The sequence below is a fragment of the Zootermopsis nevadensis genome, unplaced genomic scaffold (genome assembly GCF_977971745.1).
Source record: "Zootermopsis nevadensis isolate Lab colony 2312 unplaced genomic scaffold, Znev_1.0 Znev_ptg000028l, whole genome shotgun sequence".
In the NCBI taxonomy this organism is placed as follows: Eukaryota; Metazoa; Arthropoda; class Insecta; order Blattodea; family Termopsidae; genus Zootermopsis; species Zootermopsis nevadensis.
Window position 1 is genome coordinate 11,314,078 of NW_028259160.1, and position 26,849 is coordinate 11,340,926.

The window sequence follows — 26,849 nt, forward strand, 5'->3', positions numbered from 1 at the left end:
GGAAATATAATAACAATTCAAAGAGTGTAAGGATGTAAGTTTTAAACGTAATACAAATATAATAGAAACGTAATGAAAGGTAATTAAACATACCAGGTTGTATTGTGATGTGTCGGACGTCTGATATCCACAGACGATAAACTGCAACTGAAATGTGTATGCCGCGTGTGGTTATATATATAGGGAGAAAGTGTTATGGAAATGGGTCGATGAACTGTATATCATTGAATATAGGGTTGTTTACTTGGATGTTGTTGTCATTTAATGTAATTTAATCTATAAACGCAATGCACAAATGTACAATAGTTTTTAAAAATATATGAATTGATAAGCCTGATGATGATGTGGTAAACATCGAAACATGTCGTCGAAATCAAAAGCGCTGTGATAAATGTAATATTATACGACACAGAAAAGCGCCATAAAATAAAACATAATGCAATTTATATTGTAAATGTTATAAATAATTTTAACAACATTATTTTAAAACAAGTTTTGTGTATAGACTGGAAAAATAAATATATGTATTGATATAACACAAACATGACGCAATTAAGATACAAATTGATACTGAAAGGGTAAAACCGAAGGACAGAAAATAACCTGTCCCCGTATACGTCAAGGCTATGCATAACCTTAAAGTCAATATCAGGTTGTAGTCTTTCTCCGTCCGGAAAGGAAAAGAAGGCTTAAATATCAGTAACCTACAAGCGTCTGTCTGCCTCCACCAATAACTTTAGAATGGATTAATAAAATAAATTATGAAAACCACTGATTATTAACAACACACTTACTAATACCATGATAGTCAGAAAGAAAGCGTTTGCACAAATGTCGAGGTTAAACGTTTAACAAGCATGCGTTTTTATTTAAGAGGCCCCGGGATCAAATCTCGACCTGGAGGTCGGCTAATCTGAGGTGTTTTTACTTTTCATACGTCCCTCCAAGAATTGCCAGCATAATATCTCAAAAAGGGCCATGGTCGCTTACTTCTACAACATTTCAAATTCGTCATAAAAGAATAATCATATAACTTAATCATTTAAAAATTTGTGTTAAATCAAGATTCAACTGATGAATCCCATGACTTTCTCAGCGAGGTCAAATAAAACTGACTCCAGTGTATGCTCCCGAAGTTTTATATAATGTTAAATTTATACAAAATAATATTTCGCCAGATTTCATTCTATTATAATGACAAAATGGTGTACGGGAGAAGCTTTTACTTTCTGATTTGACGCTGGACGTTCAGTGACGACATTTGTACTCTGATCAGATATCGAGGAAGTCCTGCATTTATCGTATTTATTGCCATTAGAAGTTATCGAGATGAATAGAACATATTTAAATTTTAAATGCAGAAATTTTTCCATGTCACCGGGCTAGTAAATTGCAAGTCTTAAAGTCTGGGTCATTAGGTTATATTACGCGGTTACTTTGCGAAACTTTGATGATGTACCAGGGAGAGAGATGGTTGTGAATGATGTATCAGAAATTATCTGGGGGGAAAAAGAGGCTGTATCTTGTGTTAAGGACTGGGACTATACGACATGGGTTTCTTTTACTGAAAAACGAAGAAAACTATCACATGAGCGTAAGCGGTTGGACTGAGAGGAGAATTCAAATAATAGATGTTAGAACCGTGTTAATTTGCTCTGTAGAAATTGTTGCGTTATGTTATTCTAACATACGATATGTGCATTTTTATTGAAGCAGAACTTATGATCGCACCTCATTATAGGTTAATATTCCAGCTGGGTGAATCCACTCGTTTATTATGTAAAAGTGATTCATTTGGGAAACAGAATTACAACTTTGCTAACTAGATAAAACTTTTCAGATACGAAAATCATTAACACAGGGAGGTTTCCTTCTACTAAGAAGTTTTCTTGTATTACGCTACAACTTCTGCAAACTTCTCTTGTCATTACACGGCCACTTCACTTTTTATGCAGATTCTAAGAACGCTGGCATTTGATAAATAATTTCAACAAAACGTACAGACTACAGTTTGGAAAGGGGGAGGGTGGAAAACTAAGGCCCGTAAAAAAATTCAGTCTGGCTCGTGACGAGGTTTGACTTGTTACTTACATGACCTTTAATCATTTTATATTTTCTCGTACAATAGTACATAAAATGTATTGTACTAGAATTGTAATGAAGATTTTCGCTCGGATCAACGCGTTAACTATACTTCAATTTACTTTAACGGAACGAAAGGTCACACACCCAAGAATGAATTCGTGAGATAAACCAATACGAGTTTACCATTTCGAATACAAATTATTAATACTATTATGTTGCCTTCTGGAGTATACTTAGTCAGAGGGAACAATCAGTAGCTATTAAATAAAATTTAAAAGAATATTTCTCTATGCCACTTCGAAATGAGCCCACCTGGCCTTCAACTAAAAATAACTCCTCATCTCGGGTTTAACGAATGTATCTATAGGAACGGAAAGAAGCCAGTGTCTCTCCTCTTTACGTTATATATTAAACCAAAACCACATAATTTTATTAGGAACTGAAATAAAAATATCTATCAATCCTAAAATACATGGGCCTATTAATACATGTAGTTTATCTTACACGCCAAGATCTCCCAACTACTCTCTTCAAACCAGGCAATGTGACTAAAAGCTTGCATGAATTTATATCACCATGTGTGCTACAAGTTCCGCCCATCACATAATTATTGATTAAACTAATCCCATTAATATGTTACATACAAAGTCGATTGCGACATGAACATAAATACATGAAAACGAGCCACAAAGTATTTCCGCTGAGAAATAATGTTTATAAAATGGACAGTATATATGCTTCCTTACTCGCTACCCCGCCCACCTTCCTGATCCCATCAACTTTAATTTTTAACGGACGTCGAACGCGCAGATTTTCCCGGATTAAAATACGTACTCTGCTTGATTCGGAAAACCGAGTTATTCCCTATCTCTATTCCTGATGACAAATGAAGATCCATCCTCTGAAACTTTCTGCTTTTTAAGACAAATAAGTTAGTAATACATCAACATCGACATAAACATTCAGAGAACAACTAAACCAAATTCTTGTCACATTCGCCATTGCTCTATTTTAAGAACATGTTACATGGATCCACATATTACTTTACGTAAGTATCCAGTTAAGGAATGGTAAAACTGAAGTAGCAGAGCAGATCTAAAACATAAAATAGCAGCTTAGTAACGATGTGTGGAATGAAACTAGATTATTGATGCAGCAGGATCGTAAAAAATCTTTCAGAAAAAAAGAAAATACGACGTGGTTAAAGAGGGACTATGATTTTGTTCCAGTAATACACGAAAACCAAACTTATTTTAAATTGTGAGGAGAAAATACGAATGGAGCAACAAGGCTGCCTACGGACCAATAATGCTTTATATAAATTATTAATTCCAACCTTTTTGACATGCAATATATGTACATACGCACTCGCCTCTAGCACTTGCTACAGCAGTTCAGAGCTCAGCAAAATAAAATGGACACTAAGGGGGAAATGAAATTGGACGAACTGGATCCGAGGGAAATTTTATCTTTAAATCTCAGGTTATTGAAAATTGGGGGGATATGGTGGCGTGATATGGGCCTAACAGGAAACCTCCTTTACCGTTGCTATGAGAGATTCGTCATCTTACTCTACTTCAGTTTCAATATTACTGTGTATCTGCATGCGATACTCGCAGAAGAGAACGTTGCAGAGTTCAGCGAGTCTCTCCTTGTTTGTGTCTGTCAAGTTCTTCACGGTACCAAGCTAATTCCCGTCGTCTTACGCAGGAAAAAGATGACAAGTCTTACAGTTAATTTGGAAAACAACTTCTATATTCATGGAAAGAATTTAAACCACGAAGAAAAATCCATTATTAAGAATGCAATGTCTCTGGCAAAGACGACCACAATTCTATACTTCGGTAGTCTATGTGTGACTACCTCCGTCATGATCCTGACACCACCAACACTAGTACTGACTTCGGGGCTAGTGAACTCTACCATCAAGCAAGGACACGGCCTTCTGATCTGGAAGGCATGGTTACCTGTAGATGCAACGGTATATCCGTACAATATATTCGCTTACATCCACCAGGTCGCTTTGACTTTCGTAGAAGGGTGTTTTATTATTGGCGGCTTGAATGCTTTCTACCTTGTTCTAATCATTTATACAACTTCTCAGTTCGAACTTCTGTCTTCATCCCTGAGAAATGCCACACAGAACATTCGAGACCAAATTAAGAAGGATTATACAGTTAACAAGGACAGTTCTGGAGCAGACACCAGCATGCTAGTAGTTACGAAGGCTGCAGAGGTGATTTATATACAGCAAAGATTTTCAGATCGAAGCAGTGAATACAAGGCATCATACTTCAAGTACGACGAAAATAAAGTGTCATCTTATATGAAAGAATGCGTTCAGTACCACCAGAACCTACTTGAGTAAGTACACACGAATTAATTCCACGCAGAAGCGCCCTTTTTAAAAACTTAAAAAGAACCGCTTTATATGAAAGAATCTAGTCTACACCCACAAATCCCGTACACATATTACATAATTTCAGTCTAACATTCCCATAAATAATTTTAAAATCGGTTGTTTTCATATCAGATCTAGAAGTCTGGCATATCGTAACTCTGTTTCATTTACACATAACATTTCTCCGTCCATTCATCTAGCTTAGATCACGTTACAACTTTGTTTTCAAATATCAGTACTCTATAACGGAAAAATACCTCAAAGACGGCACAGTGGCGAAACATCCTACTACAAGTTTCTTCCAATACTTTTCCCTACTTTTCACGCTCTTGTACACCTACAGATACTTAATTTTGCTGTTGATAAACTGAAATGTGTAAAGGCCAACTATTTCACAAGCATTAAAAATAAACTCTTCTCGCACTAATCAGACATGGTTGCTTTAGAACTGCCTAGACAACGAGCCTCGACCCGTAGTCCCCAGCAACGAGTTTAGAAGACAGACAAGGCTGTAACAGTTATTGGTCTGACTAATTAATAAGACATCCAGAATTTATTCTTGTACCTAATTTTTGCTGTAACACGAAAATAAAAGATCTAATGAAATTAATTGCTAATGCAAATTTATGTGTTCTCAGATACGCTAACGACCTCAATGAGATGCTCAGTCCGCTACTCTTCATGGAACTTCTCACAGCTTCGCTTATTATATGCATGTTGGGGTTCCAGCTCATTCTGGTAAGCTCCATATAACACATTTTTATATAAAATTTGATGCTGGGGAGTTTTACTAAAACTGTAGACGCATTCCAATTGTTGTTGAAATCGTAAAACGTTCTTATTCAAGAGTGACTTAAAACGCACAAACCGTTAAACGGAAAAGCACATCTTGATTGCCCATGAAAAATAGTCTGTTTAAAAACTATCTTTCATTGTGTTCGCTTGTGACATTTATTTAACAATAATATTTCTAACAAATTGTGTTCCATTCATGCAGATGCCTCCGAATATCAAGTTTTTTCAAATGCTGACTCACCTCTTCACTGCTGTGTTTGAATTGGGGCTTTTCTGCTGGTTCGGTTCCAGCCTCATTACCCGGGTATGTGTAATTCAAAGCTTAAGAATAAGATAGGCTTGTAACAAAGCTGTCCCACTATACGCCATGTAGGCGCTTGGGGGGAGTGGAGGTATAGCTCCTACTCATCCTTGACCTCGGCACTAGATGGGGGTAAGTGGTCACAGCATCACCCCGGTACCCATTGGATAGGAGGCTGGGTGGGCCCCAGAGCCAGTCTGGATGCAGAGACTAGTGGAAAAAAAAAAATCCTCTGACCACGTCGGGGATCGAATCCCGTTCGCAACCAGTCACTATACCGACTGAGCTACGCCAGCTCACTAAGATATGCTTGTACTGTTTGTTTCTATTTTACCCAAAAGCGCACACACACACACACACAGGTGAATTTAATTTAAACACATTTCCAATTTATTTAATTACAGTATAAAACAGTGGTAAGCAAACAGGTATTTGGAGCATTTGAAACTTAAAATTATTACAACTAGGTTACATAGCGCCGCACATCGTGTATAATTGCAATCAACTTCGAATGCGATTTAAAAAATAATGTAGGTCTACAGATTACATTTAAACGTTCCAAGTAGCAACGCTGTATTATTTGATTATCAATTTAATTATGAACCACACGTGAAAGCAGACTATTTCGGAACCTATTTCATGTAAAAAACATAATTAAACAATTCTGAATTGATACGTTGAGGGTGAAAATTACTATCTTACGGTATGCTGTGTCATGTAGTATGGCACATATTAACCGACGTTTCAGAAGCGCTTAATGCTTCCATCATGATTGCAGAGTGAAGAGGTGCACAACGCAGCCTACGAGTGTGGATGGTACGACATGTTGCCAAAGGCAAAGCGACATGTGCAGATGATTATCACGAGAGGACAGAAACCTGTTGCCCTCAGAACAGGGCAGTTCGGCTTGTTGTCCATGCCACTATTCGCAGAAGTATGGTTCGTTCGAAATCAGTACAACCATTTGTTGTAAGAGAACATCAACATAAAATGAGAAATTGTAGTCATTGCAAAATAAATTAACTCTTCCATATAACGGAGGTGGACCGGTGAACTGTGGCCACGACATTAACCATTACGGTTCTTAGAGCTTACTTCTGCCACAAGCACTAGAGTGCAGCACTGGCTGAAGAACACAAAGCTGGAATGTCTGCAATGTACACGCACGTATTCAACTTTCGCGATCGCGTTAACTTGTCAGTAACTTGTCATTTATTTGTTGCAATACCCAGCCATTCAATTCCTTTTTAAATACGCTATCGACGTGTTTTGAAATTCCTGTCTCCGTACAGACAAAGAACAATTATATACGTACAAACCATACAAATTTCAGTCTTGTATTGCTATATGGTAATCGCAATTGAATTTCATGACAATCACAATCAAATTTAGAGTTCGTACATAAACAGTAATATGTTTGATGTTTGTAGGATTTCCTTTTATATGACTTTTCCTGTCACTAACTGAACCATTCTCTCATTACAAATAGTCACAAATTGGATGTATAAACGAAGCTGTAACTACGAGACAAGAGAACTGCAACCTGCCTTCATAATAAGTAGCAATTAAATAAAGGCAAATAAGTTATTCGGCATATTACACAACTTCGTGCTTAAGATTGCTTACTGATTAGACTTGTGGAAATAATAGTAAGACAGTTCTTGCAAATGTATTACGCGTTTCTTACGTTGCTAAATCACTAAGAACTCGAATATTGGCACCTTGTTTTAGGATTTATTAAAACTGCAATTTTCTTTGCAGCTGATGAAGGCGTCCTATACATACCTGGCTATGCTGAAACAACTTCAAGAAGGGTGAAATCTTAGTTAATAACGGAAAAAACTATGTCTGTGCTGAGTAGGTACTCGTCGACACATTTCTCTCCTTTTCACCCGATTACTAAAACATCTCGTTTCCGAAACGTGTTCTGTTTGGAATATGGAACATATCTCAGAAACCCAGTAATACGTAATCGTAGATTATGTTCTATGCATGTTATCCAATAAGCTGGTATAGTACCAAAGTAAAGTTGACGGGGATTCCGTCATTTAGATAAAACGTCCTGTCTACATGACACCTTGTAGAAAACATATTCTGATATGAAAAGCATCTCAGGTAGAGCAACCATGTGACTATATCTTGAATTATGAAAAACTGAGGAAAGGTAAATATTTGTCTCTTTACTACCAGCACCTAATAGACAAAACGTCAAATTAGATACTATTATGGAGATGAAAGTGTAACCCACAACATTTCAGACATCTTTTGTAGGTTATACACAGATACGTATGTCTAGGACTAGGCCTAAGATAAGCGCATGATGTTCATGTACTCACCGTAAGAGATAAAACAAAATCACGCTGCTTTAGTGGAGAGTTATAAATTCACACGTCTAAACTGTTGTACAGCAATTAAAATAAACACACACATTTACTCTTAGAAAATATTGTCGTATCTTCAAGTAATCTGTGACCCCTTATAAATAGATCACCCAATGGTGACCTGCTGTTATAAAATTTCGTACTTATACCTAAGTGTCACCGTGGCATTCTTATTGTATTATTTGAAATGTAATTTTTCTTTAAATATTAGTGCTATATAATATTATAAATCTATAATGGCTCAATGAATATGACTGCTATTTCAATGTAGATAGAGCTCAATTCCAAGAGAATTCCTAGCACAGATTATTATCCTGGGGCAGTGGTTTTCAGGTTTCTTCACTGATGGCACCATAAACATACAAATTTATTTTGTGGCATCCTCATCGGATTGCCCATCATTGCATTTTTCTCGAGACGTAAAATCAGTCCTTAGTAACCCTGAACTGATTTAGATACATCACAGAAGTGAAATGAATAACATGGAGGGAGCCAAGTAAATTGAGAACAAATTGTAATAGCAATGAAAATGGAAGAACCTAGGATGTCTAAATTCTCTGACGTACTTGGCGGGTGTCCAATGATCCCCCTTTCCCAAAATTGTATTAATTTTTAGCATATCATCTACGATACACAATCATATAGTAAGAAATTAACTTATTACATTGGAGCAGAAAATGAGACTTGGAACAAGGCTAATGGCAGCACGGAATAGGTTATTATGGAACAGAGGAAGGAAAACCAGAGAATAAGTTTAAAAAAAAAAAAAAATTGGAGAAAATTTACAGATAAACTACTGGAGGCAAATTAATATGGCATGAACACGTTTCAAGAATAAATGAAGAGAGAATTCCAAGGACAGTTCTGAATTTGAAAGTAAAAGGAAAATGCCAAAGAAAGAGGCAGAGATCAACAGATTATGAAAGATGTCACGCAGAAAGAAACAAAGCAGAAAATTACGAAGAAGAGGCGTTATGGAAAGAGAGAGATGGAGAGGTTCGGTTGTCAGACCACCAACATAAAGTGGAACAAGTCTCAAGCTTGTGTCCACTCAGTAAGAAATACGCACACCCGTCATAAGATTAACTTTCAAGAATAGGGTTTATTTTCACTGTAAAGTACAATTTGTAGATACATATTAAAAATATTAAAAAAGGTACAGTACTTAACTGCATGGATACAAAACGTACATTTTTGTTTGTTTTGAAACATTACTCTAACAGATCTACAAGGTAAGTTTACCAAATTGTGTATACAAGTTTTACTTAATAAGAAGTAACAAAAGAAAGTTCACATCAACTATCTGTCGATCACTGTACTGTGGAAGTTTAGTTCACCCTACTTCATGTCATGTCATTTTGTACTAAAAGTATAGACCAATCACTGCATTAAAACCCTTGGTCTTGTGTGACAATACTAAAAAGTGTACTTCAATCACCGCATCAAAACATCCAGCCTTGTATGAAAGTGACGTCAGGTGAAGGCACATCTGGTCCCGTTTATAAGACACTGTATAATCCATGCAGTAGAGACAGTATGTTTCCCCAGTTCTTTTACTTGCTCCTGAATATCAACTGGAAAAGCGTGATTGGAGACCAACACATCCAGTTGTTTTAAGTCTTCAATGGCTGTAGGCAGAGAATAAAAATCTTGTAATTAAATAATTATGCAAAGGATATTAAGTGTTAAAGTTGTACAGATAATTATGGGACACAGTGTATAACCTAAATACAATTGCTGTTTTCAAAATGTAGACCTAGATTTGGGGGTCCGCAGTGGCCGCGCGCTCTGAGGTGTGGGCCATGTGCCGCTTGGTCGCTGGGACCATGGGTTCGAATCCCACTCGAGCCATGGATGTATGTCCGCGTTTTTCTGTGTTGTGCTGTCCTGTGTACAGGTAGATGCCTTGCGACGGGCCGATCCCTCTTCCAAGGAGTCCTATCGAATATCTATCGATCGAGCCAACGAAAAGTTGGGACCCGCAGTGCTCAGGCACTTGAAGAACGGGTCGTTCCCAGTATCCAGTATGAAGAATCAAAATGGAGATATAGTGAAAATCAACTATGAATATATATATTATCCCTCAGGTATAAAATTTTTCCAATTAACCTTTACCATCCGTTCGATTATTTAGGTGCACAACAACCAAGTCCTCAGAAATTAGCGCAACTTTCACTTTAACGGCGAAACCTTTCAAGAACGCTTCTGGTTGACAAAAATGTCAAGGACAGGAAGTGAATGATCAACAACAGCCCAAGTCTCTGTTGTTGAAACACTCTGAGTAAAGAGTTATCAATTAATTTATTGAAGGTTTAAAGATTCGATCAATAAGGCACGTTACTGACCAGATGTCAGAAACTGAACATCTAAAAATTTATGAAATCAGCATAAATGTAGCAAGACGCTCATGTAACAATTCCCATTACTTTCATCCAGTCACCTATTCAGTTCGTCCACACACCCAGTCATCATTCCATACCAACAAAGTGCCTCTAATTTTTAGTGTTTCACTGTAACATCAACGTTGAAGAAAATTTGCTTGATGCTGTTTCTACCAAATTTTGTGGCATTTTCAGTGGCAGATGAAACCAAGGATTGAGTATTTCCTATAAATATCACTTAGCAGTGTTGCTATTATATATTAATGCATCCCTGACATGAAGTGGACAGTATCTTTATTACAAGCACAGTGAAAAGAAAATAACTTACTTGTTTCTGGTGTAATACCAAATACATGTGCACCTGCTCCTTTTAGCACAAGTTCCCAAAAATTTAAAAAACATTTTGTTTTACTGACTACTCCAATTTTCATAGAAGCCAGCGGCCGCTTCTTCTTTTTTGTCACATATTCCCGCTTTTCCAGCGACCAGCCAGTTGGTACAAGATAATTTGTAATTGGCTTACAAATGTTTGTCTGTAATGAAAACAAGAAAGACATACTACAGCAGTGTTCACTATTTCTTAGACTTCATTCATATTATAAATAAAACAATAAAATTATATTACTTTAGGGTGGGCTGATTCAGATATCCAAGACCAGTTAAAAGCAAGAAAATTCACTTATTATAATTCGCATTACAGTTAACTAAACATCTACATCAGCACACTATACGAGGGGAAGTCAAAAAGTTCTTGGAATTGTGGTATAGCACAATAATGGTAGGACATATGGCAATGCTTACCTAATCACCTTCAAAGTAGGACCCTTGCGCACACACACACACACTTACTCCATCGATCCTGCCATTGTTGGAAGCACCGGCGGAAGGCTTCGTTTGGAATCTTCCGGAGTTCAGCCATCACATTCAACACATCGCTGGTTGTGCAGCAATTCCTCGCCGAGAAAAGCATTCCCGTCAACATCCAACCACCATACTCTCCGGATCAAGCTCCGAGTGACTTCTGGCTGTTCCCTACTCTGAAAATGGGCCACAAGGGGGCGAGTTTCGCAACCATGGAGGACATCAAATCGAATGCAACCGCCGAACTCCGGAAGATTCCAAACGAAGCCTTCCGCCGGTGCTTCCAACAATGGCAGGATCGATGGAGCAAGTGTGTGTGTGCGCAAGGGTCCTACTTTGAAGGTGATTAGGTAAGCATTGCCATATGTCCTACCATTACTGTGCTATACCACAATTCCGGGAACTTTTTGACTGCCCCTCGTGTAACAAAGAAGTGGCCTTAACAAATGATTTATAGCTGTAAGTAAAATTCAGTTGGACAATGTCCATCATCCAAATAAATAAAACATAATCACAGCATTTTGGGGGCTGACTCTATCTCAATAAAAAAAATACTCTGGAAGATCCATTAGATAAAACTAGCCCTTTTAACTGAGTATACTTAATGCTTTTCTTCTACCAATAGATGGAGACAGAGCTGAAGCACTATATACATATTTAAGATTTGAGGTTTTCACAGCGGTGAGTATGAAGATTTCTGTCTTCTGGGTTGTTGTGCTGTGCCTCCGTCATCAGGGCGATTCATCGCCCTGATGACGGAGGCAGTATGACCTCTGAAACGTTGGTAACCATCGACCAGACTACACAGCGCAACAACCCAGAAGACAGAAATCTTCATACTAAGAATCGCCCTGATGACAGAGGCAGTATGACCTCTGAAACGTTGGTAACCATCAACCAGACTACACAGCGCAACAACCCAGAAGACAGAAATCTTCATACTCATCGCCCTGATGACGGAGGCAGTATGACCTCTGAAACGTTGGTAACCATCGACCAGACTACACAGCGCAACAACCCAGAAGACAGAAATCTTCATACTCATCGCCCTGATGACGGAGGCAGTATGACCTCTGAAACGTTGGTAACCATCGACCAGACTACACAGCGCAACAACCCAGAAGACAGAAATCTTCATACTCATCGCCCTGATGACGGAGACAGTATGACCTCTGAAACGTTGGTAAACATCGACCAGACTACACAGCGCAACAACCCAGAAGACAGAAATCTTCATACTAAGAATCGCCCTGATGACGGAGGCAGTATGACCTCTGAAACGTTGGTAAACATTGGCCAGACTACACAGCGCAACAACCCAGAAGACAGAAATCTTCATACTAAGAATCACCCTGATGACGGAGGCAGTATGACCTCTGAAACGTTGGTAACCATCGACCAGACTACACAGCGCAACAACCCAGAAGACAGAAATCTTCATACTAAGAATCGCCCTGATGACGGAGGCAGTATGACCTCTGAAACGTTGGTAACCATCAACCAGACTACACAGCGCAACAACCCAGAAGACAGAAATCTTCATACTCATTGCCCTGATGACGGAGGCAGTATGACCTCTGAAACGTTGGTAACCATCGACCAGACTACACAGCGCAACAACCCAGAAGACAGAAATCTTCATACTCATCGCCCTGATGACGGAGGCAGTATGACCTCTGAAACGTTGGTAACCATCGACCAGACTACACAGCGCAACAACCCAGAAGACAGAAATCTTCATACTCATTGCCCTGATGACGGAGACAGTATGACCTCTGAAACGTTGGTAAACATCGACCAGACTACACAGCGCAACAACCCAGAAGACAGAAATCTTCACTATGTACATACATATTTTTTGCCAGACAATGGACAACTTCCAAGATAATTCCCCTTTAATGACACTTTGCCAATGCCACAAACCTTTCAAAACTGCAAATACATTTATATTGTAAAAATCTATATCTTTAATATCCATCCCACTTACCATACAGCACTCAGTGACCCACGTGTGATAAACAATCTGAATTCCATACGCAAGACACAGGATAAATTTTGCCGTCTGATTCGGCCTGTCAGTTATTAGATAGCATGAATCATACTTGTTTGATGGAACATCCTCAAATCTACTGCACAATTTTCCACTTCCAGCTGTTATTTGATCAGTTAAATATGATTTACTGAATGAAATGGTAGATGTATCATCATCATAATCTGTTCCCTGACTTGCTGAAAGAAAGAAACACAAAGCCAGAAGAAAAAATGAAAGTAAATTCTAAGACAAGGTGTATAAATTAAAATGCATTAAATTAATAACAATAAAAACAAATTATAAACAAAACAATTTGATATGTGTGTACATTTTAATCGTTTGTGAAAAATGAAGATACTGGGTATCGTTTTAATGTAAAGGTAGGATTCCATTTTAATTTAAAAGTTATGAATATTTTTTGGAGTTACAAACTCTCTTGAAACATTCATACATGTGTGCTTCTTTGCTATGACACAACACCTGCAGTTTTAAATAGCATTTTTATAATAAATTTTTCTCACACATTAAACTAATTTAATTACAAATGAAAGCTCATCTTCATTTATACTTGTCTTCCCATCCAAGGAACCAGGACACAAGTAATTCATTGTGGCCTAAATTAGCTTGTACAGTGCACAAAGGAGGGAATTTTAAAAAATGGAGCTTCCTGAAAAACTATGACACTGAAAGATGGATGATGTTTGGTACAAAATTCTAAGCCAAAAATGCAGATTGCCACATTAAAACACTCTGAAAATTAAAGGGTGACAATTACCTTCTGAATCAGTCCTGCTTGAATACTTTTGTTTCACATCACTGCGTGTCAAAAGAAAAAACTTTCCAGCAAAAATCTTGCTGCCCTCAGGAGGTATGGGCCCCATCAAAATATCTGAAATTAAAATACAGCAATACGAATAATACTGTTACTCAAAAGCTGCTTATGGAAACTACAGTCCAAATAATGAACATACCAGATACCTATCAGTACTTATCAGCATTTCTAGAGAAAGAAAAAGAAAGATCCACAAGCCTTCAAATTTTAGGATTTTATATACCATCCAATTTGTTTGAAGTGGCGAACCTCTATAAAATACTTTGATAAACTGTTTGGAGTGGATGTGACTACAAAGTAATATAGTGCAAAAATCATGAATTCAGATAAAGTGACAGTTAAACAAAAAATAATGCAAATAAAATAAGGAGACTACGTATCAGATAAATAATTATAATTGGCCACTGAACAGAACAAATGGACAAACCTTATTCCAAACCAAATTGTTATCTGACTGTCCTTGAATATGGATTGTGGTTTTATATCAACACTGATGTCCTCTATACTTTAGCTGGAAACTATTTTCTTGGTCACTATGATGCCTTGATGCTTACCCCAGTTCTTCTTAGGAGCCATCCTGCCCTGACCCTTCACCTTCCTGAACTTGATTTCACGACCCAAACTCTCTCGTTCCACACCATCAACATCTTCAATTGCAGAGCTTGTGTCACTTTCTGTTCTGTAAAGATTAAATTTGTCTCCTTTTTCGAATTAAGACTCTTGAAGACTAGTTTTTGATCATACCACTAGAAAATTTTTATTAAAAAAGGCATTCTGTAAACTGAAAATATATCATTATGAGAGGAAAATTATATTTATGCCACAGAACTGTACCTGAGAATTTGATCTGAAGAAGGAAACTGTTTTTCCTATCAAAATTTTCCACTGTGAAAGGGGCCATCTTATCCTTAAGTCAGATAAATATGGGGATACATAAAAACTTCACATTCAAAGCTACCAATTTTATGATAAATTTATCACATGCCAATTTTCATATCTGAATAAAAAAATATGTAAAGGTTTACTTACAAAGAAGGACTATAAGCCTTTTTCTTAGGTGTAGCCTTTGACTCACCAGACACACCAGGAGAATCAAATTTATTCTTTACGTCCCTGCCGCGAAATCTGCTTCGTTTTCCTTCTAGCACATTATCTAAATAGTAAATAAAGAAGAAAATTAGTGTATACTGAATCCAACATTCCTTTAGAAATGGGGTAAAATCTTCAATATTACACATCAGATAACATGCTCAAAAGACTTTTATTCTCCAAATTGCAAGAGAAATACTTCAAAAGTGTTAAACAGCTCTGTGTATCTACAAAACACATAATAACTACAATAACACATTCTTGAGGGACGAGCTATGTGAAAATGTAGCTACTTTCAAGTATTGAGGAGACTGTCTCCATCATCTTGAGTCGATGTGATGAATGACACAAATAGGGACACATACATGACCAAATACAATCTGGTCAGAATCTTAGCAATAGGAAAAGCTGCTCTCACCTAAACTGACATCTGCCATACGATGAGTGCTCATCATAGGTGATGCTGTAAGTACAGTCTCTCTCAGGATCTTGGCTTGGTCTTCAGTCATAAACAATGATGATCGAGACACAGTAACAAAAACTCCGTTATCCAATTCCACAGAATACATAACATCAGTATGCTTTCTGAAAATAAGCACAATAAATACATACTTCTTGCACTGGAGTGAGAAGCAGATGCAAATGTCAATTTTCATGTCACGAAGCCAATACAAGCTGTATCAAATCAAGCAGTTTCCATCGTAATGTTTGAACTACTCAACAGATTTAATAAAACTTCGTATGAACATAAAGTTATTACAGAAGCCACTCCACCTTAATACTTTTAAAATTTCATGTCATCAATACAAACCTGGTTGCCCCATGAGCATTCAAGGTGTGAGAGTGACACTAGTGCAGTTCTCAATATGACAGCCACACACAACCTATATTCTGATTTCCACTTGGTGATAAGAAAAAACCATTGGAGACACATCATGCAAATACCCACATATTCTGGAAAAATGCCTTTTTTCCACTAAAAACTACAAATGTGGTGGCATAAATTTTGAGGTTTTATAAAGCAATTTTAATGTGGTCAGAATGTGTACCAGTGGCAATGATGCACATGAAGGAAATCAGGCTTGTAAGTTTTTAGAGAAGGTTTATCAGTCTCTGTTTCATTTCAAAAACTACTTAATGTAATCTGATGATATTTATATTCAAGGTCTACACTAAAATAAGTAATGGAAAATCTAATTTGGATCCATACTGGTCCACTACTACTCATGAAGCTCATATCCAACATCATTAAATTTCTTAAAAACAAATCATAAAAAATATCTGACATATGACACAAAACACTCCAAACCACACAGCAGACAATAAATACCCAGCTGTTAACTTGAAATTCTTTAGATCTGCTACTATTCCTGTCAAATGATGGTATAACACTACTTATTGATGATAATCTTCAATATGTAAGATTTCTTCTTAATTTAAAAATAAAAAGAATAGTACAAATTATACATTACAGCAGAAATTATATGATGAAATATGGTATTAGTCATAATAAAATTTCTCACTAATAACTAAATACACCTTATATAAAACTTAAAGAACTGGATAAAAGAACTTACTTTCGAACATTTACAATAATCCCCGACATATAATCTTCATCTTCAGCTAGGGCATACACTAGCTGTCCTTTGGATAATATGTCCACCACAATAATAAAGTCTTCCACTAATAACCTGTCCTTTCCATCATCAAACACCACCATCCAACGTCCATCCTTATTTTGCTCTTTTAGCACACCAGAATAATAATTTTTGTCTATCCATCTTGCAAACACAGGGGCACCTGTGAAACAGTAGGATTCAAGGTTTCCATGGTGATGAGAGTGAAGATGGCTGTCTTCTGGGTTGTAGAACTGTGTAGTATGGTAGAAGTTTCTCACTCTTTCATGCCCTTCCCCCTGCTGCTAGCCAGGGTGTAGCATATCTCCCTCTCTCTTACTCGCTCCCAGGCCCTCATCCAATCCTGACTCTACTCCCCACTGGTCCAGCCTAGGCTCTAACTTGACTGGTTCTTACACGCGCACAATTTACTCATCACCCTGATGATGGAGGCAGCAAGTACCTCTGAAATGCTGGTAAACTTCTACCAGACTACACAGAGCTACAACCCAGGAGACAGCCATCTTAGTGTTATACCAGCCTCACACAATCAGATGTTCAATTAAATGAACACTATAAAAATAACAACATAATTATTAAATTTAAAGTGTGTTCAATAACACATAAGAATATTATAACCTATTCCAAAGATGTTTCAAGAACATGGTTTCAAAAATGCATCTTGGACAAAAGGAGTTGGAAATACGGATAATCTAAATAATTTGCAACCAAAGTTCCAAATGAATCTAAAAGAGACAGGATGTGAGGGTTTACACTGGATTAAACCGAATCAGGACAGGGTACATGGTGGACCCCTCTGAACATAGTAATGTACCTCTGGGTTTCACAGAAGGTATAGACTTCCTTGAACCACTAAGTAACAGTAAGATTCATAAGAAGGAACATGCTCCAGGATATTAACTTATTAGGTTATCCTATTCAGAAAATCATGTTCAAAACATTCCAATAAGTAAACATTTAACATACCAGGCCTCAGGTGACTGCCATATAATACTGCAGATGAAGCTTCAAGAGTTCCAGGAAGATTCCTTAGGACCTTATCTGAACTCCCCTTCATTTCTGACATTGGAGTAGGAGTTACTGCTTCCTGCACAGAAGGCGTAACTGGTGTCTTGTTCTGTACAGGAGTCTGTTGCCCTCTCTTGCTCTTCCTCTCAACACTCCATGTAAGTTCACTAACATCGTTTTCCTGATTTACAGTTTCCTTTTCCTTCTCTTTTGGAAATGAAAGTGATATGGAACGTTTCTTTACTGAAGATCTTGATCGGCCCCCCTTTAATTGTTTTACTGTACTTCTTGGTGTTTCCTTCAAGACATTTGCTGAAACTGATATTGCATTACTATTTGCAAGGTTGGTACTTCCTGCATCTGTTCTTTCCATAACTACCAGACCATCTTCTGATACAGATATATCACTTAGCTTTTGGACATCAACTTTTCTTCCATTGTCACTTCTATCAGCTTTCGTACTTCCTCCCTGCACTCTCTCAGAACTCTCTGGATGGGAGATGACAATAACTCTTTCCAAAATTTCCATACCCTCTACAAGAGAGCTGTGAGTGCTTGGCCAAATTCCACTAAGAATGTCTTCACTTCGAAATGATCGGTCCCTAGATATCTTCGGACAAGGGTTATGTGGCATTACAAATGGACCTCTATCCATAGCATGTTTATATCCCATAGCTAACACATAAAAGAAGTTGAATAAACATTAATTACACTACAAAACTAAAAGTTCTTAACCAAATATCAGAGTAATCACTTGCAATAGAAAATGACATTTGTGAATAACCAGCTGGATTATCTTCAATTGCAAAAGTACTGCAACCACAGATAAGATTAACCAAGGTCAATAAGTGAAGAGGTTACATTGTTCTTTACTAACTAGGAGAAATCCTGAGGTAGCTGAAACCAGAAGTTATAGACAGAAAAAGATAACATTTACCTCTGTGTATAACAGAACTGCTTCCTGAAGACACTGAACTGCTGGATGTCGTGGAAAATGATGACATCCTGCTTGGTGGTAATGCAAACGGACCAGGACCACTACACATAAAAAATGCTCTATACTTATATCACATCAAATCTGTAAGAACAGACTAGTGAAATTCTGAATCACCCTCACAACACACAGAATAAAACTGAACTTTCTGAGATCAAAGACTACTCAGAGACACAGGAAAGCTGACAAATGTAGCAGAAAATATAACTACATAAAGAAAAATATATAATGCAAAAGTAATTAATTTTCCATAATCAGTGTGCTATGACGTACATAAAGCTAGACTATACATATAACACAATGCAAGGTTGACAAAGTGAGAAGAGGCATTCCTAAAACATGTTTTCATAATGTAAGTGGTACACGGTTCAGGAAACTTCTACCAGACTACATGGCTCAGCAACTCAGAACATAGCAACCTTCACAAATTCATATAGGGCATATGGTCATCTTCATACTGCACACATGTATGACCATACCAAATTCTTTCTACTGTAATAAACTGAAACCAACAAATACTTTTCTACACCATATATATGCATCATAATGGAAAAACATAGTCTCTGTAATAATATCATCAGTTTTTGCTTTATTTAACCATATTACTATATTTCTCATAGTTCTCAACCTTCCTAAGTGGTAAATCACAACACAGATAATCTAGATATATAATCTGCACCTAAATTTGGCCAAAGACTGGATCCAATTACCATATAATTCATTTAAAAGCATGCAAATCACTTTTTAAAAGCAATCTAAATTACCAGGCATCATGCATGTATTTCATGATTAGCAGACCTTGTTGTACTACTAGGAGAAGTGTTCTTGGAAGATACATCACCCAAACCACCAAAGGAAGAACAATCAGAGAGTCTTCTAGTAGTAAAATGAGTAAGATCTTCTGTAATATCTTCACACTAAAATAAACATATTTAAATATTAAAACATATTTACTACACTGTCACCTTAAAAAAATTTACACCATGCCTGACTTATTCTCCACTTTTCTTACACTTTATATTTATTATGGATAATGGATATGAGAGCCATTTACATATTTTTAATCATTCTAACAGCATTACCAATCAAACTGCACATCTGAGGCTATACTACATTGTAGCTACTGAAAACACAATAAAAAACAACTGAAGATACAAATTAGGATGGGTTCATGTTGTATATAACCATATTTTTAGGTCCACAAACATAATTTCACAGCCAAAATTAAATTAAATTAAATTAAATCCAATATATTCAGCATAAGGCCAAAACCATCAGTGATCAACCCTAAGATATCTCAGCATAACAATCTGTTCCTCACCTGTTGCAGCCTGTAGACATCCTTATCATGTTGCTTAATGTGCTTTACTCTAACTTTCAGGATAACTTCCCATTCAGTTTCACTTCCATGCGTAGAATCCTTAAAAATGAAAATAAGACCACTGCACAATTCTGATGTAAATCTCATCTATTTTGAATGTTAACTTCTGTATAATTTTATAGGGGGTTACCAACGTTTTGGAGGAACCTACTGCCTACATTTTCAGGCTAGATGATGGAGGTAATAGGTTACAAGACTCAAAAGAATCTATCTTCTCCATCTTCAGGGTAGGATGTGGCAGGTTCCTTCAAAAAACTGGTAATGTCCTATAAAACTACATCATAACCCAGAATACCACATCCCAAACTTTCTCTGCTGCAAAAAATAAAACTTTGCAGAAATTTTAAAAAGTTTAAAATAGTAAGTGAGATATTTATACTCACTACAAACAAATTACGTGAGATGTTTACTACACTTATACCAAGAAGAATTCAATTCATGCTATAAATCTGTAATCTCCCTTAATTACCTGTTCAATGCTGCTTGCACTGGACTCTTTGACTGGTATGATCGCCTGGTCCGTCTGTGGTGTAGAATATACACCTATGATTCCCTGTTGAAAAAGAAACCACAAACTTACCTCATGATTACCTACCATGGAATACTTCTAACTTATAACCTTCTAGCACTTAACCTTACAGTTTAACTATATCACCTAAGACAGAATTAGCTATGAACAGACGTTACTTGAAGAGACGTTTTGATGACTATACATTACAAAATACTAACTAAACTTGCTTGCTAAGGAAATTTATTTCTTTAAAACATTCTAAATTAAAAAAGAGCACACTGAAAAATTTGTAACCACTTAAGGGAAACCATGCTGTGCTACTGTCTGAATCCCTCAGTCTGTAAGACATGAACACTTTTTGACTTGCCGCAATTAGTTTAGCACCATACAGTTTCCAATTGCTGAATACAGTCAGATTATTATAAGAGAGAAGAGAATGTTACACTTATCATTGCTGTGTTCGGTGTGAATATGAATATATAATAATGAGACATTCACAATACTATACCAGTTCCATAAATAGCTATTTAAATTGTGACAACTGAATTTGCAAAATGAATCAACAACTGTGCAGTTTAGAGAAAATACATTATCAAAACAAGTGTACAAGATTATAATTGGAAAAAGATAAGAGAAGGGTAGCAGTCAGCCTCACACATCATCCTGTTACATGGCTATGTTGGCACTTAGAGGGGAGGAGGTATAGCTCCTACTCATTCTCAACCTCAACACTAGAAAGGGGTGAGTGGTCGCAGGCCAATATTACTCTTGTGTGTGTGTGTGTGTGTGGGGGGGGGGGGGGGGGGGAACTTGCCAGTAGCAAATTGGTTAAGTGGTAGGTGGAAAGAAGACCTAGTGTGGATATTTTTATTTTTAAGCTTCTGATTTTATGGGGTTCTCTTAAAGGTGAGAACTTCTCAGAGTCAGATGAATTCAGTATTCACATCTGCTTTCTTCAGAGTGGTCTGACATACAAAGAAAGTGGCCAAAGTACAATACAGTCATGTGTTAATAAAAACAATGATATAACTGATAAATTACCTTTTGAAGAACAGTTGTGGGCTCCTGAGATAAAATTATGGGAGTGTCCTCGAGTCCATTCATCACATCACCATTCTCAGTCCTTGCCTTCTTTTGTTCTTCTGATGGAGTAGAATAGCAATCACTTTCACTATCACTTCCTACTATACTAACAACTGGAATATCATCCTTTCCATTATTCCTTTTTCTTTTAGATATTCTAAGTTCACTCTCACTACCAACTGAAGCCACAGGCTGACTTGGTACTACTGACAAAATCTGAGCTACATCTTTCACTTTACTGAAGGTTGTAAAAGAATCTGTAACACTAGGTGAACCCTCAGGAGAAACAATGTCATTTTTAGTAAAAGAAAATGGCATATCTATCTTCTTCCGTGTCACACTGCAAGAGCCATTTGTGTGTTCTGAATACACAGAACTTCCGCTGCTCTGGATGTGTGAAGTCTTTTCACATTCTTCTTCTATTACTGCTTCCTGAATTGTACATATAGAAGGTCTTTCTGAACTAGAACCACCTGAAACAAGCTTCTTATCCTGTTTTTTGACATTTGACATTTCCTTTTCACTTACAGAACCTGAATTCAAGGAAGCTGCATTGCTGCTTTTGTAAGATGAATAGCTAAGATGATCAACACTCACTGATGCTGAATGAGAACTGCCATGCTTATTTGGCCTAGATACAAGATCCACAGACTTTTGGGATGGTGAAGGTGAGAGGTGAAGGAACAATTCATCATCAGAACATTCTGCTTCAGTGTCAACACCCTTCCCTCTACATGCATCATCTTCAATGTCAACCACTTCCAAAGCATCCCCTGACGATCTCTTCCTTCCTGAATGTATTTCACGGTGTGAACTGATTTTCGCTGAATCATGAGAATGTGAGCTTACAAATACCACTTCAATACTCTGCCTTGATGTCTTGCTGTTTAGTATTTCAATTTCAGGACTCGAATCATTAGTACTTGGCATAGATGGAGCAGCAGTTATACTATGTACTTCCTCTTTCTTATCAGTCTTAGATTCAGTTTTGATTATATTCTCTTTGCTACTGGTACGACCAAGAACGAACTCAGGTTTTTGTCTCTCTACTTCTGTCTCAAAAATTAGTTTACGGCTTGCCTTGGGTGAAGCCAGAACTATCGAATGTTGTCTGTTTGCTGTTGGACTAATCTGTACTTCTTTCTCTTTCAGGGTTACTTTAGTAGGGGACACCACTGGTACAGTGGACTTATGCTTTGCCACATCATCAGTACTAGTTGAAGCTGCAGGTGAGGAAGGAAGAACACCAACACAAAGTGAAGACCCTTCCTTCAAGTAGCTCACTTGCCCTACATGAACGCCCTCTTTGTCCTCCTCAGCAATACGTTGTAATTTGTTCAAAGGGTCGGACAAGTCTGATTTGTCATGCTTACGTTTCCTTGTCAACTTCACAAGTGATGTTTCAAGATTGCTGCTGCGATCTTGCAATTGATCCATTGACAATGCTGTGCTTGATTTAATTAAACTTTGGCTGAAATAAAACACACAAAGATTAATGTTTTAAAAGAACGTTTCTCAAAGTCTTTTATCCACAGAATCTTTTAGTCTACAAATACTGGTATAATATATGGATGGTAATGGGTTCAGTAATGAACTTTCTGATTCCATACAAGGTGGGAAATTACTGGCAGTTAAATAACCATCAGTTTCTTACGGAGGACTCAGCTTCAAGGAGTTAGGTAATACAGAGTGATTCAAAACTTCCTCTGTACACATATGCCCTCACTGATGTCATATAAATGTATGACCTCGACAAACACTTGTAACAAGAAAGTTCACCATCATTATTACTTGTGCACAGGGACTTTTCAATCACCCTATAGTTCCTCTTATAAGTATTAAAGATGGAGAGGCAAGAAAAATCAAGGAACATTAAAAAAAACATGGTCCAATAAAAAATGACCAAACACCATTAAACATCAACATTTTTCACGTGTTCATAAGCCTTTTTCAATCCTAAACAAACACCCATAAAAATTAAAAACCTATGTTTTAAATCAACATTCATTATTCCACTGGACTCTTACCTCCCAATATGAGATCCTTTAACAAAGTCACAATAATCAGCAACTGTGTCTGATGACTGTCCTGAAACCTCAGTATCCTGATAACTTTGACTGGCAAATATGTCAGCTTCTGAACATGTCAATGCTTAAAGAAAAGAATAAAAAATGCTAGTAAGTATGACTCTGTACATAACTCAAAAATGTTTCTCAGAAATTCAAATCTACAGATAGCTCTCACCTTCAAGATCAGCAACATCAACTGTGGTGGCTTGGCTGATTCCCCCTACAAAAATAAAAATATAGTTTTAAAGATATTATAAGCATCACTTACTTGGCAGAGAAAGTCGTGGCAGAGTTCTATAATGAATTCCTCTTGAGCTACCAGCCATGTCAAGTACTGCAGTACCATGAGGATGAAGATGGTTCTCAGATTATTGGTGTTTTCTCCATTAAACCACCTGACATGGCTGGTAGCCTGAGAAGATTTCATTATACTTAGTTGCTGTAAAAGCTTCAGATCACACATCACAAGAGTTTTAATTTCTTGTTTTTAAGAAGAATCTAACATACAATTCTATTTATATATCAAGAAGCCAACCCTTTCAATGAAATTTTTTGTAAACAGTAAATTCTGTACAGAAAAAAATAACAATGTTATTGGACTTACCCAAATTTCCAGTTCCTTCAGACAGTGTGTGACTCTCACTGTCAGATGCAAGTACTATATGAACATTCTGGTTTACTGTGGAATAAATTTCTTGGAAGCTGTAACAGGAAAAATTACAGGACAGGAAAATTAACTTGCCCCATTCAACACTACAGAAGACAAGGAGTATACGTTGTGGTCAATTAAAATCACAGGGCAGTTTCCAAGCTAAATTTAAGACCAGGGTCCAGAAAACTTGAAAGTTAATATGCACAAATATAAAGCAGCAGAAGAATATATAACTTAATGCCTTGAACACACAGCATGAGGCTTATAATTCTTCAGTAAGATGCAAAGAGAAGATAACAAATGCCATGGCAAACTTTATTAGTGAATGAATATTTTCTTTTAGCATGAAAGTGAAATTTAGACTGTACCTTCACAATGTGTGAAAAGCAAAAAACTGCTAATTTATTAAATTCATGGAGCAGTTTTTAAAAAGCCCAGTCACTCAGCTAGTCAGATTCTTGCCAAAATACAGACAAAATAATAAGCCAATGAATGAACACTGCAAAGTAACTTTACACACACACAGTAAGAAATCTGATTTATGTGCTTGGACAGGAATTGAGTGAGTGTACCTTCAGAAACAAAAGAGACTACTCATTTGCTAGTCATTCTTTGGTGAGAAAATACAAATTTGTGTGATCATTCCCTGACATCAACAATGAATATTTTTATATAAAAACTGTTTAAAAATGTAATCTATCTGGGATCCTCCCAGTGGCTTGAACATTTTGCAGTTGCATTACCTTGATTCACTACAACAAGTCTCTTGTGAACTACCATCTTCATCAGCTTCCTCAGCGGCTTTGCATTCTTTCCTTTGATTATCACTACAGTCCTCTACTGCTTGTTTCAATTGTGCCACTGGAACCTCTTCTGCAATATCCCGAAATGTAACTGGAGGTTCTAGCAGTTTAATATCCATACATTCTGTCCTCTGACTGTCACTACTGCCATCCACTTTTTCTTTAATCTGTCTCCCTGGTAACTTTTCTTCCATGTCCTGAGATATAATAGGTGGCTCTTGATATTCTTCAACTGTGACACCTATATCCTCTTGTTCCTGAAAATCAGTCTTGCATTCTGTTTCTGCTTTAGCCACTGTCACTGATAACTTTCCTGCATCAGTGTAAGTGTAAAATCTGCGAAAAGAGATAATAGCAATGCATAATTCATGAACAGAATGCATATATAAATGTATACTAGAGTCCATAATCTTATTAGTGAATTTTGCTATTCACAATCACCACAAGAACGCATCATTCACAGATATGAAGGCCCGTCAGTATAGTTACGTCCGATGTATGGGTTTACTGATTCAAATATATATTTTTCTAGCTTCAAGTCCAGCTCCCATAGACCTGAATTGCCAAACATAGGCCCTTATACAGTCTATGACTGTAATCTTGAGTCTAGCGGGGTGAGGAGGAAAGATGGCGTCTGCCTTTAACGCTACGGATTTCTTGCATTCCTTGCAATCTCAAGATTACAGTCGTGCACTGTGCTACATCATATTACAAAGTGTTAGGGGCGGGTTGAACTCTTTAAGCCGATAAATTCCAACGTTAATTAATGAGTACAATATAACTGCCACCGGCAAAATCGTAGCACAAAAGATATGTAACTAAATACATCCTTATTTAACAAGTCTGAACTTGTAAGCACGAAACATTTAATCTCAACATCGACACTTATTAACCTAAATCAAATTCATATACAATTTGCATTAAACGCCACACGGTAGATCTTGCTTAAAAGAGGATCCGAAAAATTCTTCTTACCCTTTCTTCATATAAGTGTAATCAGTATTATAAACACACTTCCCTCATTCCTACTTCCCACAACACTACTAGCCACAGAGTACGTAACGGTGCTTTAACGATATGGTTGAGACCAAAGATAATATTTGCGGATTAATAAAATATGTAAACAATTTTACAGTTTGTTGAAACTGATGGTTTGGTGCAAACGAATTAGGTCATTGACTATTTATAGTTAAGAAATCTATTTACAGCATGTTACAATATAGGTAGCCGGTGAGAACTCTCTTTGGGGATATTCTCACTACAAGGAGAAACACCTGTGTCGATTTCAGCTTCGGGTCCTCCCCCGTGTGATAACACCTACCCAGGGGAAGGAAAACCCCGAACAATAAACCTTGTCCTTCGGAATAGGGTTTTGTAGGAGACCTGTTACCTCATGTGAAACGATTCAAACTCAATTGACTTCCATGGTTCCCATGACAAAATTTGTTACACACAGCTTTTCTCATTTCGACAGTATTCTGTGTATGTCATAGAGTCTGCACAAGGCACCATGCAGTTAGGATCAAATCAGAACAATGTGTTTTCCTTGTTTA

The 26,849-nt window shown here is 37.0% G+C and overlaps 3 protein-coding genes across 8 annotated transcripts in view; 1 reads left to right on the plus strand and 2 right to left on the minus strand.

Moving 5' to 3' along the window:
- The window catches only part of LOC110834781 (uncharacterized), a 45,174-nt gene extending 37,156 nt beyond the window's left edge, over window positions 1-8,018 (minus strand). Inside the window, exon 1 of the mRNA XM_022074281.2 lies at window positions 7,919-8,018. The gene's annotated coding sequence lies outside the window, so the exon portion shown is untranslated. The remainder of the gene's footprint in view (window positions 1-7,918) is intronic.
- LOC110834743 (uncharacterized) lies at window positions 3,597-7,925 on the plus strand. Its single transcript, XM_022074192.2, has 5 exons — window positions 3,597-4,449; window positions 5,125-5,224; window positions 5,484-5,585; window positions 6,361-6,516; window positions 7,344-7,925. The coding sequence occupies exons 1-5, from the start codon at window positions 3,602-3,604 to the stop codon at window positions 7,398-7,400; spliced, it is 1,263 nt and encodes a 420-aa protein (XP_021929884.2). The 5' UTR covers window positions 3,597-3,601; the 3' UTR covers window positions 7,401-7,925.
- A 1,027-nt stretch (window positions 8,019-9,045) lies between the features above and the next one.
- LOC110834765 (uncharacterized) lies at window positions 9,046-26,458 on the minus strand. Of its 6 annotated transcripts, none has more exons than XM_022074239.2 (19): window positions 26,272-26,451; window positions 25,237-25,632; window positions 24,446-24,543; window positions 24,017-24,061; window positions 23,800-23,923; window positions 21,731-23,243; window positions 20,648-20,731; window positions 20,119-20,217; window positions 19,596-19,714; window positions 18,741-18,841; window positions 17,762-18,478; window positions 16,736-16,958; window positions 15,577-15,743; window positions 15,099-15,222; window positions 14,624-14,748; window positions 14,013-14,126; window positions 13,193-13,434; window positions 10,673-10,877; window positions 9,046-9,591 (listed from the first exon to the last, which is right to left on the minus strand). In XM_022074239.2, exons 1-19 carry the CDS (start codon window positions 26,280-26,282, stop codon window positions 9,437-9,439), a joined length of 4,662 nt encoding a protein of 1,553 aa, XP_021929931.2. In that variant the 5' UTR covers window positions 26,283-26,451; the 3' UTR covers window positions 9,046-9,436. The 6 variants fall into 6 exon arrangements, with proteins under 6 accessions (XP_021929931.2, XP_021929934.2, XP_021929932.2 ...); XM_022074242.2 differs by lacking the exon at window positions 26,272-26,451 and adding an exon at window positions 26,209-26,227; XM_022074240.2 differs by lacking the exon at window positions 26,272-26,451 and adding an exon at window positions 25,738-25,980.
- Between the last annotated feature and the right edge of the window lie 391 nt (window positions 26,459-26,849).